Below are 13609 nucleotides of genomic sequence, written 5' to 3' on the forward strand. Positions count from 1 at the left end.
GCGATTGTAATTTGAAAATGATGATATTAGTTTTATAATAAATATACATTCTTATAATTTTAATCAATTTGTAAAACTGCCTTTAGTAATAATTAAAACTTATATGAGAAAGATTCCATATCACGATACTAAGGTCGATGACTGCCAATGAGTCAGCCGACATGCGTGTGCGCGGTTTATGGTCATTGTTCGAGACCAGCTTTTTTGTGATTAGCAGACGTTTTCCTTCGGCTAGGAAGTTTTAAATTACCTGATTTATATATGTCATGTAATTACTTCATTCAAAGTTTTTGCAAAATATAATATGTATCCCAACAAGAGGATTTTGTTTTATAAAGTTATTGAAATTAAAAATTTTAGTCACACAAATTTCGATGTTTAACGTTTTGATTTCGCCTGAATTATAATGCTATCTGGTATATGTGTTTGTGCTGCAAATTATCTAGTAATATCCAATTTATATTCCAGCAACCGAGTATAGCCCTTACGCATCATTCCATCTCAACAAATATGTCGTTAGATTCCATATCTACGTGTCGGTAATAGTAAACAATTTACTACCTTAAAATTAATAGTGCTATGCCATGAACGAATTAATTAAAGTCATTGTCACTCGTGGTGGTGTATTTGATGATTTTAACGATATCTTAAATCAGAATCTGTTCAGGTATTTTAAAGTTATAGTGCATTAACTCGAAAATTTGATAATATTACAACCCTTTTTTGGACAGTCGTTGTGAAAAGTATTTATGAAAAAGTACCTGTTATTATGATATTAAATAGTCTAAATTGTAACCTATAATATCTATCTATGTATATCTATATAATATATATCTAATAGTATAAGTTTTATATATTATTGATTCAATAGTTTCCATCAATTACAAAACACAAGAAACGCCTTCAATTTAAAATATTTTTTTTATCATATTATCAAAATAATGTTTAGGATATTTTTTTATTTCCATTGTAATTAAATATATAAAATCATATTAAATTTATCTTTAAACAGATAAATCGTTTAATAAAATAAGCAATTTATTAATGTAGAAGTACTTATTTTATTTCTTAAACGGAAATGACATTAGCGTTATATATTCGCAATAATAAGCGTAGGTGTTAAGGCGACTTAATAATTCATATGCGGAACTTGAGATCGCAAGGTTGACTGTATCATTTGTTATTATTCTAAATATATTTTCTTAAATTGCAATCAAAGAGTTATCGAATCGTAGATCTTGTTTTTCTTTTCGCTTAAACTTTGACGAATCGGAGAGACCAATTATATTCGACCAAATAGTTTTAAAAAGTCGCAAATTTCGTTTTGGCAATATCGTAAGGAATCCTGTCTGTATTTGTAAATGTAAATGAAACTGACGTCGGAGTAATTGAATAGTGCCCAGCCCCTACTGGCGTTTCCTATTTTGTGCCCAGCAGTGGGACTTTTACTGATAGTTACTATTTTTTTCCAGGCAGCGATCACATGTGCAATATTTTAATTTGTTTTTTTTTTTTTTAACCGAATGCCCTTTTTATACGTCATACGAGATAATACGATGAAGTAAGGCAGCATTCCGTTATAATCAATATTAATCAACCCAAAGGATCTGATTACAATGTCACAGTATGCAGTCCCTGTAACGAGCACGCATCTCTAACTTGACTTGTTAATTGAGGCAATTGAATAATACGTGACACTGAACTGACTCCAAGGAATGTACTTTAACTCGTTAAGTATTGAAAGTTAGATGACAAAGAAAATAACTGGCTACTTTATACGCCAGGCCAATTAACTTATCAGATCTTCTCGAGTCTCAGTCATTTTCTTCGCCATTAAACTGCTGTCTAAGTTTAAATACTAAATATATTTTTATTTTTTGGTCTTAATTTTTTTGTATGTTACTTTAGAAAGTATTACTTCTTAATATTTACATAGTTTCAATAAACCCCAACGTTTCGGCTGATAATAAAAAAAAAAGGATGTCATGTAGAGAGTGAGGTACTTATTTACAAACGTAAAAGTATCGTGAGTTGTAAACAGTGTTATAAAAATTAAAAATAACTGTATATTAAAAAATACATATCTATACCAAAAGTTGTTTGTTAACAACGAATAAAATAATATATACAACAGAATTGCTACACTATTAATGATAAACTATAAAAATGACATAATTCAAGATATACTATATAAAACTCGTAATAGTTTCCCACGAATAGATATTACATATAATAATAAGAATAAGCTCTTAAAATAAGTTCGAAGTCTAAAATTTCATATCTCTCCCGAAGATCTTAGATTTTAACCCCACTTTGCAATGTCTTTCTTTATAATTCCAGATTGTTCTATATACACCTAACACTATTCCGCCTTCACTCTTATATACGTATAGTCAGCTCATTGTCACGACGAAGACAATGAGTTTGTGACAAGCATACATTTAAGCTGATTCGTTAATTGAAGTGAATAACGATCATTCGAGAGCACTCGCTAATCGATTTTGATGGCCACAACAATGACCACACGTCGAGTCTACAATAACACGGATGATATATAGCTTTTATAAAGTCATTCGTTATTGGTCAACGTTTATCTAATGTAATAGCTTGATACTATATTTATGTACGTATGTACTTATGTAAGACCAGAAGAGAATCATATATGAAACCTTAATTGAAGCAAAAATGCAAGCTATTCATTTTAATCTCTGTCTTGTAAACTACAGGAATGTTTTCAACCAATCTTTATATAGGTTTATAAATTAAAGTTTATTAGTTTGTCCCGTATGCGTTCTCATATATTCTAACATATATTAATAATCAAACAAACAGCTTTAAAGAAACTTTATTAATAAGAGTAATGTATGTCTTTTTTCTAAAAATAAGTATTTCTTTTTCATTCATATACATATATAACTATATTATATAATGATAAATTATTTTAAAATTAGTTTACATGTTAAAAGTTGTAAATTTTGTGTACGTTTTTAATTGATATCAGTGTGTTTTTGATGTCTATATTTTTCTTATTTAGTGTAAAATATGGAAATTGTTAGTGTTACCATTGTTAGTGTGTGTTGTTAGTAGTGTACCAATTTAAATAAATAAATAATTTGTCTAATGGAGTTTTGCGCCACCAAAAGTTTCTGACATAACGTCAACATATAATAGTCATGAGATTATCATAGATTATATATTTAACGAAGGAGCAACGTCGCGTAACATGAGTTCCAAATCATGATGAATACTTGGAATTGGAATGTAAGGTTTCGTGTACACTCCATCGCTGTTGAACCGGCACCTAACCGCAGTTCTTAGATTATTGCACCGAAGCCACTCCAGCGCCACAATGATACCACATCAACTTACACCACATTAATATTAGACCAGCGACGACCGTGCAATACGCCAATCTATATATCGTAACTGTGACATCGTATATTTTTTACAAACAATTTACCGTTGATGTGAAAAATATAAATCCTAGACACTTCCTAACAATTTACAAACCTCCAATAATGAGTAACGCGTGGTGAATTTAATATTTTATAGCTTTTCAGAACAAATATGATAAAAGTAGTCGATTTAATGTCTGAGAGAATCATACTACTTAGGTGGTATGATATAATTGGATTAATATAATGTATAAGAAATTGCAGCGTGACAGACGGTACAGTACGGTCCGTACGCGGTTTTTATTCATAAAGATAAGTTGAGCGATGTGACGGTGCGGCTACGCCAATCGTGTACGCGTAGCTTACAGAATGAGTTCCTTTCCATAGATATACTAATCACTTCTATATCTTTGTAGTTTCAATTTTTGCGATAAACTAAAAATTTTTATTAAAGAATTTCTTATGTCATTATGAGCTTATATAAACAAAAAAAAATTATTTTATTGTTAATTTTATTTGTACTTAGCAATTAATTATAAGAAAAAACAAAGAAATAGTGGATAGTATTCGTTTCTTGGATTTATTCGACCTTTGATACTAAAAAGACGGAAGCGGTACTGATAGTCAATAGAACAATGTAAGATTCGATGGACAGGTTGTCGTCATGCGCGGCGATGCGTGGGCGCCGACCTCACGCCCTCTATTGACAAGTGATCACTTTCCTGTTCGAATATTATTTGCACTAAAACATTTATGCAAATATCAAGCTCTATCTTAAATATTTGCGAACATTTAATTAACATGCTTACTAAAAAAATTGAAAAAATATTCCAATTTCTATCAAAATAGATTATTTCGCTTTTGAAGTATATTTTTCTGCAGAGACGAAAAATTACACATAACAATAAATACCCAATGTTTAAAAGTATAAATCTCCATGTTAATCGCTCTTTAAATTACATCCTATTAGAAAATCAAACAGTACAAATTACGATCAAATAAGTTAAAAACCAATTTTACTGTATATCTATTTATTGTCGTGTTAATTGATAATAATGTCACAAAAATAAAACAATTTTTGGACAGCAAATCGTTAATATTTATAAAATAAAAGATCAAAATTTTTCCGTTAATACAGTACCCATTAGAAAAATAAAAGAGAATTCAATGAGAGTTTTATCAACAGGCGCGCTTCCAGCAGAAACAACTCCAGGAACGTGAACTGAAAATCGCGTCGCTCTACGAAGCACAACAGGCTCGGGCACTCGACCGTGTAAGGCATTCGCCGAGCAATGGCGTGGGGGCCAGCCCACCAGCACAGCAAGTCACGCACCAGCCGGGGAAGGTATTTTTTTATTAACCAACACTTGTCACCCGACACTTGACACTGCTGTTTGATGTCCCTACAATCTACTAAACAGTTGGACATCCCGCCTCGTAGCTTATTCAATAGTCAATCTTATTACCAAGATTACATTAGTGACTTATAATAATTAGATATTATAGGTACAAATATAATTAAAACGCACACTGAACACACAATGTTAATCTAGAATATTAAAATTAAATGGCGGCTACCATTATTCCTATACATATGAACTAATTTTTGGAAAAATATGTTCCTATTTATCCATTCTATCGTGGTGTTTAAAGGTACGACAAATGTTCGAAGAGAGACGTACAAAGGGAATCGACAAGAGTTATCCTCTGCAACCGATACAGAACACAGAACGTACGCCTCCTCGCAAGACCTTGCCCAACGGTTACACAAAAGTATCGAGTACTAAAAGCACTGTTGAAAAGAAAACTTCAAGTACCAAGACTCATACGATCAGTTCACACTCTATTAAGAAACAAAATGGAACAGTTCAGGTAATACTATTAAGCAGTATTTTTTTATTATTTTCTAAATAGTATTTTGCTTTTCTATTTTACTCGCTGAATGTAATGCCTCTTTGATCTAGTCGCTTACTGAAGAGCAGCTGATTCCAAGCCCTTGATCCATTAAAACCGTTATTCTTTAGAAAAAATCTTCATACAAGCCTGGAGTCTGAAAATAGACAATATTGAAACTCCCGTGACTCGGAAAGCGCGTAAAACAGTTAGTCCGGTTACAGAACTGTTTTGATACTGGATTCAGAATTCTGTTATCGGATTATAAGGGTGCCGAAATAGAGAGTGCAACTGTGCTGACCCACACTTGTACACTATAGTTTGACTCCAGTAGTCTCTCTTGAAATTGGCCGCCAAAATCGGTAGAAATGACATTATTCTTCCCGAAATATGTAAAGAATTTATCGTTAAATCGATAACAAAGACGTTTAATAATAATAATCATTATGAACTATGAATTATTGCGTTACAACTACGTTTTGTTAAACAAATTTTTAGTGACGATCTTTGTGACCGACCACGACCACAGCAGTAGTTCTTAACGAAGATTATCTAACTACGCAGTAGTTATAAAGTATAGATTCACTCACTTTTCTTCTCTTTACAGAATATTTATCTACTTTAGAGACCTAAAATTTTTATTTTTTTAAAACAATCCTCAACAGAATTATAATAACATAATCATAATTATGCATATGTGGGCAAGTATGTATATGTATAAAAAAGGGATATTTTACCACATTAACTGCGAATAATAAATTTCTATTGTTCTTGACATTGAGAATTATAAAATTGGTTTGTTTATTTACAAAGGTACAGAAACTAGACAACATGGTCAACGGATCCGGCGATCTGAATCACAATCACGAAATCGATTTGAACACAGCGAAACGAGTGGTGAGTAGCTTTTAATAGTGGCGCTAATTGTGTTGCACACAATAACTAATTTCTCAGAACTTTATTGTTATTTCATTGTAACGCTTGGGTTTGAAAATATAATAATTATTTTAGTCAAATCAATTTAGTATTGACACTATGGCATAGATTTTAAACCCCGTTTATTGTATGGGAACTATATTGTAGACGTCATTTATCATCAATTCTTAATTAGTACAAAAATACATAACTAACAAGTTTTTAATATAATATATGATTCCAAAAATATTTTAAAAAATGCTCCAAGGGTTGTATGCAAAACTTCTACATACTTTAACCTCAATAATTTATATTTGTAGTTGTAAGCTTAAAGGCTTTTATATTTAGATAAATACTTATATAGTTACTCCACAGAACTAGTAAGATAATACATTTCAGCCACTCAGCAACGGTGAAATCATACCAGCGGGAGATGAAACAGATCATGTTAGTCATGAAATCAACTATTTACTGGAAAACGAAACGTTTCCGGAAGCACTCGCGCCGACTCCTACGCCGAGATCTCCTGAACCAGACGCAGTGAAGAGACCGCAACGAATGTAAGTTTGAAATAAAATACGTAAATTATTGTCATTAGGAGAGAAAAAGAAAACGTGATAGAAAGAGAAGAGAACATGAATCAGGAAATAGATGTCGTAATGATAAGTATTCATTTTTACCCAGTGTAAAGAAAACTGAATTTATGAAGGAAAATTACGCTGAAAATCTTCTGCCAACAATACTAAGATGCTAAGTCTCGTTGTGTCTGTTACAAAACCGGCTCACCATTCTAATTTGTGGCACAACAACACAAATATCGGTTTAAAGGTAGATTAATTTATAATGTATGGTGCCCAACCTGAAGGTCTACACAAATACCTACCAGCAAGCAGAATATCATCTCACAATAACTAAGAAGTAACAATATTTATAATAATTACAGAAGTCCAGCTACGAGGCCCAAAAGTCCAGTGAAAAGTAAACCCCAACAAACTGCTGCTGTTGCTCCTCGAAAAGTCGTCACTGAAAATAAGGTTAGGAAAAATATATTGTATATTTTTCAAAATAACAAAACCAAGTTTCATAATAAATTGAAGTTGGTTTTCGAAATACAGCATAGACCTCGTTCTTATTATGTAGAGATCTTCAATGTTTACTGTTCCCTTAATCGATTTCGGGTCATTTGGGATTTTTAGCCACTAATTATTTTTACCTCGTGGTGGCAGTCCTCTGTAGAGATCGGATCAGTTACATTTGAGATAAGACATCTCCAGCCTCTCCCCTGTGGTGATCTGCGCGCACTTGGCAGAACTTTCCTCAGAGGACGATAGAGACTCATTTCAACCCCGACCTGTAGTGTTCCGCGCGTATTCTGCGACTAAATATTCAGTGCATATGGTGTGTGAGACTGTCAGGTCTGCTATCCTCATATGGGCTGATAAGAATACAAAGCAAAGCACTTACTTAATGCCCACAGACTGAGTATATGTTTTTTGTGGGCTCAAACTAGAAAACGGTTGAGACTATCGGGTTTGAATCTTTCCCATTTTGCCGTCAACTTTGGCTTACTCTGAAATAAATTATCCTTAATAACGATAAATAAAAAAAATTAAAAGTACTGTCCAATTTGTACAAGATTTTTGAAGTAACTTAAATTGTGTTAAAACTCAACGAAATTTCATTGCATTAGAAAATAAAAAAACTCTTGTCAGTTGACAGAAAAATTGACGTTTCTATTTTCAAATATGAATTTAATAACGAATTTGACAATGTAAATTTACTAACCGTTGATTATTAAATATATTTTAAACGAAAATAACGACCAAAAAATTCCAGTAATGTGAGTGCGCATATTTAAAGAGTATGAATTCAACAGGTGTCGGAGCGAGAAAACAATAAACCTAAAGGGGTCATGCAAAGGGGAGCGAGCTCCGTGAGTACAACATTAATCACACGATACAAATTTATCTAAGTATTTATGAAAACACACAATTCACCTGAAACGCACCAATATTTTGCCGGAAAAGAGGGATCAATTTAATTAAATCGAAATAATCGATAAATTGCTTTTAAGTGTCACCCAAGCAAGCATCTACCTACCAACTCTAATTCGAATATTGACTGACCAACTGACTGACTGAAAGACAAACCACAGCCTACACCGGATATTTTAAACATGAGTTCTTTAAAAAACATTGGTATTGTAAAAGAAGATTTAGAAAATTAAGGAACTTAGGAAAAACTTAACTTTAAGTCTACGCAATGACAGGTTATCTATAACTTCTTGATATAAACTCTCTCTCTGAAAAACATCTGTGAGTTGATTTCTGGCCATATCGGTTCAAATGCCAATACAATCTGGAGGCTAATTCTACTGTCGCTTCTATTCCGGATATAATTTCGACTATTCCTCCCAAAAATAAGACTTAATCATAGCTAAGGGCTTCTCAATTTGTTTTTGATAATATTATAATGTACGCAAAAACATAAATGATTTTCCCAGAAATTGTGACGTACCTTCTTTTAACACTAGGAACAAGCATAAACTTGTTACTCCAAGTACCCGATTACACAGGGTTAGTAACTCTTTTTTGGGGCAATGTATACGTTTTTACAACAGGATCCCAGAAAACGTTCAAAATTATTCAATTATAAAATGCAAAAAAGTCGTTAAAGAGCGTTTGTGTGCTAAAGGATATTACAACACTAATGACTTTTTAGTTGACTGCACACCTTGGGAATGAAATGATCGCCTCCAGGCTGTTTCAAATAACTAAAATTGTACATGGAAAATGGTTAAAAATATATATATATATCCCGCTGAGTTTCTTTCGCCGGTTCTTCTCAGGTCCGAGGTGTTAAATTCCGAACCGGTGGTAGATTTTTGACAATCAATAAGCAAGTTTAAACACTAAAGATTTTTGACTTTGACTTTGACTTTGGCCAATATTATTTATTTATATTCATTATGAAACGAACCGCAACAGGATCTTTGTTTCAGTAGAATTTAAAAATGCAATAGACTATTTATTAGTAGAATTGCCACTGTGGTACCTTTCATACAAAAAAATCCATTTGTCGGTTCTTGATACGATGGAAAGCTGGTGACAATACAATAGTTGCTTAGTGAATTGATTTAATGGTTTCTTACCTTCAATGTATGTATGTGACATCCCATGATCGTAATGTTCTTGTAAATATGCGTCATCAAACATCTGTCGATGAAGACCTAATATGTGAATCTAGCTAAGGGCTAGTTCGCACTGTGAAAATAGACCACGTGGACTCATTTGAATTCATAAACTAGTATTTTAAAATGCGTGTTTTTAAAACATGTAAATATAATTATTGTTAAGTATACTTTGTTATCAAAACGCGTGGTGTGATTTCGGATTGTGGTCTTAGCCTAAATCCATTTTACTAAATGTCGAGATGTATATGTGTGTATTCAATTGTATGCGGAATTTAATTTAATTCCATTAGCGAGATATTTTAGTTTAATTTGATTATTTTTTATTTATTTTTTTGCATTTCAGGTACTTAAGAAAAATCCGGTTGCGGTAATATATATATATTTTTTATTTTCTCTTTATGTACTTTTATATTATTTATTACAAATTACAATCCTCAAAGGGACTAGTATAGTTATTACTTATAAATATATGCATATTTTTTGAAAATGTTTATTTACATATATATATACATTTAACATAAAATATTATTATTTTATACAGTGATTGACGTTAATAATAAAATTCTGTGATATATTTATTGTAGAGTCCACAAACGAGCGGTTCGAGCAAGACTCGCCTGAGTCCGAGTTCAAACAACGCAGGCGAGGGAGGTTGCTCTATATGCGGAAGGCACTTCGCTCCGGACCGACTTCCGAAGCATCAGGAGATTTGTAGGAAAACACATTCCAAGAAGCGGAAGCCGTTCGACGTCCTCAAGCATCGTCTGGCGGTGAGCTTAGTTTCCGAACTTCACACGGCAGAACTGTATATAGTACACGTATATAATCAACTATGTTATATGTGTGTGTTGTGTGTACACACAAAAGTCGTGCCTTTTTTCTCAAAGTATAAAGTAAATATTTTAGTAATGGCATCCGCGCTCCTCTGGTAACAGCCATAAGTTCCTGCCGTTGATAAAAATTAAACGAAAGTAGTAGAACTTCGTGTCGTAATGTCCGACACTACGTTGGACCAAAAGCCTAACGCGCCGAAGCACTCCAGCTGGGAATTTCTTGGCAGATTCCTAATTACTTTCAGGGACCCGTTCCGATATTGAAACTTGTATCCTGATACAAACCGTAGACATAAATAAACAAATTTGATATTAATATCACATTATAATATGATCGAATAATGTCATTAGTTATGAATTAGGGAAAAAATTGCGTTTCAATATCGACGAATTTGCAAACGAATCGGCGAAGAGGTCATTTGGAAATAATATTAAAGTTTATAACTAAGTAGAATAGTGTTATTATTAACAATTATTATTATTATATGTATATATAGTGCGTAAAACAGTAGAGCTATTAGAAAATTGCATGGAATATGTAAATATAATGATTTTTTTATCTTTGCACCTTCTTCAATTGGAAGAGTCAATACAAGTAGGACGATAAGATTTTAATCCCTTGCAGATTTTGTCTTTGTGATGGCTATTATCTCGTTTTTTTTAAGTGGTTAGAAAATGGTATTCATAGAAATATATTATCCAAAAACTAATACTGTTACGTTTTGGAAACGTATTTCACGGTCCTTCATTTCCATTTCCCCAATATTTGTTAAATGAAGTGTTAATATTTTCTTTTCTAAGTTCATGTCGATCTCAAAGATCATTAGAGCTAATTGATCTGATGCTTTCTTTGACTTGCTTTCGTATTAGAAAGCAAATCATATTTTCTGAAGAAAGTTGTCACTTTTTGCTCGTGAAAAGTGAAATCGTTTAACATTTTGCCTTTAACGCTGCTTCAATGGATTAGGGAACTGAAGCAGAAAATTATAAGGCAAGATATTTTTGTTATTACAGCATGCAGTTTTAAAATCATAAATCGACTGGTTACTTATTCGTCCCAATTCTCTGTTATATTTATTAAAAATTAAAGTATTTTTCTTCATTTAAGCTCATATTAACGTACGACACAGCACAGAAAACAGCACTAGATTATCCTGCTCAAAGTACTCTCACGTTAGTTTTGTCAATTTTCTTACATTACTTACATCACCAGATTTGGCATCAGAACGAGTAGATAAGAATGAAAATAAGTATTAAGTAAGTACCAAGTATTAAGTGTTAAATTTAAAAATTTAAAACGCAGGGAACAGAGGCTGAACCGTTCATCACGAAATTGCGCAAGAGCACGACAAACCCGTCAACGACGAAAGTGCAGAAGTCCACGAACAGCAATTGGCGACAGAAGCACGAGGAGTTCATTCAGGCGATACGCGCCGCCAAGCAGGTGCAGGCGCATATCAATGCTGGAGGTGAGCGCTCGGCACTCGTTAATCGGTATCAATATGTATATTTTATTGTAACCCATTTTCAACAAACGTGCTGCATAAAGATGACATAAAATTTCGTATAATTTCTAATGTCGTCTGTGAACGTCCAGGTAAGCTGAGCGATCTGCCCCCTCCCCCGCCCTCCGAGAACCCGGACTACGTGCAGTGCCCGCACTGCAAGAGACGCTTCAGCCCCGGGGCCGCCGACAGACACATACCCAAGTGCGCCACCTACCAGTTCAACAAGCCCAAGCAACCACCAAGGAGACGATAGAACCCTCGCCAGAGAACAGCGAATATACAATAAAGTCTCAATTCCGAAGACCGCGTCGGAAAGCAGAAATTGAGAATATTTTCTATAATAATTGCCAATCTTTACGATGTGACAAATTCCTTAAAGATCCATATACTAATTGTAACGATACATTTATAATACTTCGAAAACCTTTTAAGTACTTAGACACTAACGATTTGAATACATTCCTCTGACAATTTCTGAAATATGTATAAAGCACAAAATTCGTCGAATTTAAAATTCTCCGCGGATTATCATTTCGATGCCTTGTTACAAATTGTGTTCACATGCGCACTGTTTTACTTGATCAAATGCTTCTACGAGGTATTTCGACCAAACCTCGATGGTTAAAATGGACCCGAAGTGGGTAAGCGTGGATCCCGAGAACTTGTTCCTCCGAATGTGTTTGGTCGCTTTAGTCTCGTACACCATTTATACGGTGATCAGATTCGTTCACGATCACGCGTGTATTCGTCACGGTTTAACGAATGTCCAATTGATAGAAAATTATGATGAATTCTTTCCGCCGCCCTTTGTGAACGAATACATATAGTATCAACAGTAATTTTAAAATATAATAATCAATTTATACAGCGCGATCAAAATGGCTTAATTTCATTTTCTCAAGGTACTAATAGTATGAACAATATTTAAACTTAGACGTAAGCAAACATTCCTAAAATCGTGACGTGATCGTTAGAATATAATAATTGATAATGTATTAAAATTCTTTTTGATTAATATTTGTACAAATACGCTTTTAAAATGTTAACAGTGCATTATCTTACTGGATTTTTAAAATATACTGATTATTTTAATGAGTTTGTTTTATTTAAAATCTTTATCATATTTTTAGCAGATTAAATAAAACGAAGGTTAAGTAAAACTTGAAGTATTGGGTTCAAAATTATAAAAAAACATTTACATTCTTGAAACTATTTGATATGGAGCGTATTATTATTCCACTTCTGGCCAATTACGCGAGTCCATATGAGTATGTATGTGAATTTCTTTATTTTATTTCATGTCTTTCAAATGCCTAAACAGATTTGAATGAACGAGGTATCGTTAGAATAATTAATTTTTTTTTTCTATTAATATTTCTATAAATTCATTAATTTATTCAATTCAATTGTATTTATTTATTTAAGGAAAATGTGTTTTTAAGCTGTAATTTCTAACCAAAACTTAGTTATTCCCTAAATACAAAGACAATATTTAAAAACTTTTATTCAAATTACAATAAAATAAAATATTTACTTCATGGGATACTTATATTTTAAAATGTGTATGAGCTTATAAATTGTTTTGTAGTTTAAAAACATTCTCATAAAATTTTTAGATTTCAAAGCCGTATAAATCATATCTTTTAATATTTCACCTTTTTATATACATATAACAATATTTGCGAGACCTGCTCTGGCTAACTTTTGACTGTATTTTACTTTTTTTTTGTTTAGTCTTAGAACGCTATATATTATTGGGGATATCATTTAATGCGTTGACATCATCGCCCATAGTTTTGCACACAACATTTTTATAAATAGAAAAACATTTAACTTGAAATAAAGGCATGAATTACCTTCACACATAAAGAC

The 13609-nt window shown here is 32.6% G+C and overlaps 1 protein-coding gene across 4 annotated transcripts in view; it reads left to right on the top strand.

Moving 5' to 3' along the window:
* The window catches only part of LOC125070717, a 32968-nt gene extending 20827 nt beyond the window's left edge, over positions 1 to 12141 (top strand). For 2 of the 4 annotated variants that reach the window (XM_047680645.1, XM_047680647.1), the window contains 10 exons: positions 4582 to 4740; positions 5049 to 5267; positions 6102 to 6185; positions 6603 to 6763; positions 7147 to 7237; positions 8080 to 8136; positions 9740 to 9763; positions 9981 to 10166; positions 11533 to 11698; positions 11827 to 12141. In XM_047680645.1, coding sequence (XP_047536601.1) covers positions 4582 to 4740; positions 5049 to 5267; positions 6102 to 6185; positions 6603 to 6763; positions 7147 to 7237; positions 8080 to 8136; positions 9740 to 9763; positions 9981 to 10166; positions 11533 to 11698; positions 11827 to 11990 — 1311 coding nt within the window. In that variant the 3' untranslated portion in view covers positions 11991 to 12141. The remainder of the gene's footprint in view (positions 1 to 4581; positions 4741 to 5048; positions 5268 to 6101; positions 6186 to 6602; positions 6764 to 7146; positions 7238 to 8079; positions 8137 to 9739; positions 9764 to 9980; positions 10167 to 11532; positions 11699 to 11826) is intronic. The other 2 variants (XM_047680646.1, XM_047680648.1) reach the window with 2 other exon arrangements.
* Positions 12142 to 13609: the final 1468 nt, after the last annotated feature.

Source organism: Vanessa atalanta, chromosome 18 (assembly GCF_905147765.1).
Source record: "Vanessa atalanta chromosome 18, ilVanAtal1.2, whole genome shotgun sequence".
NCBI classification, from domain to species: Eukaryota; Metazoa; Arthropoda; class Insecta; order Lepidoptera; family Nymphalidae; genus Vanessa; species Vanessa atalanta.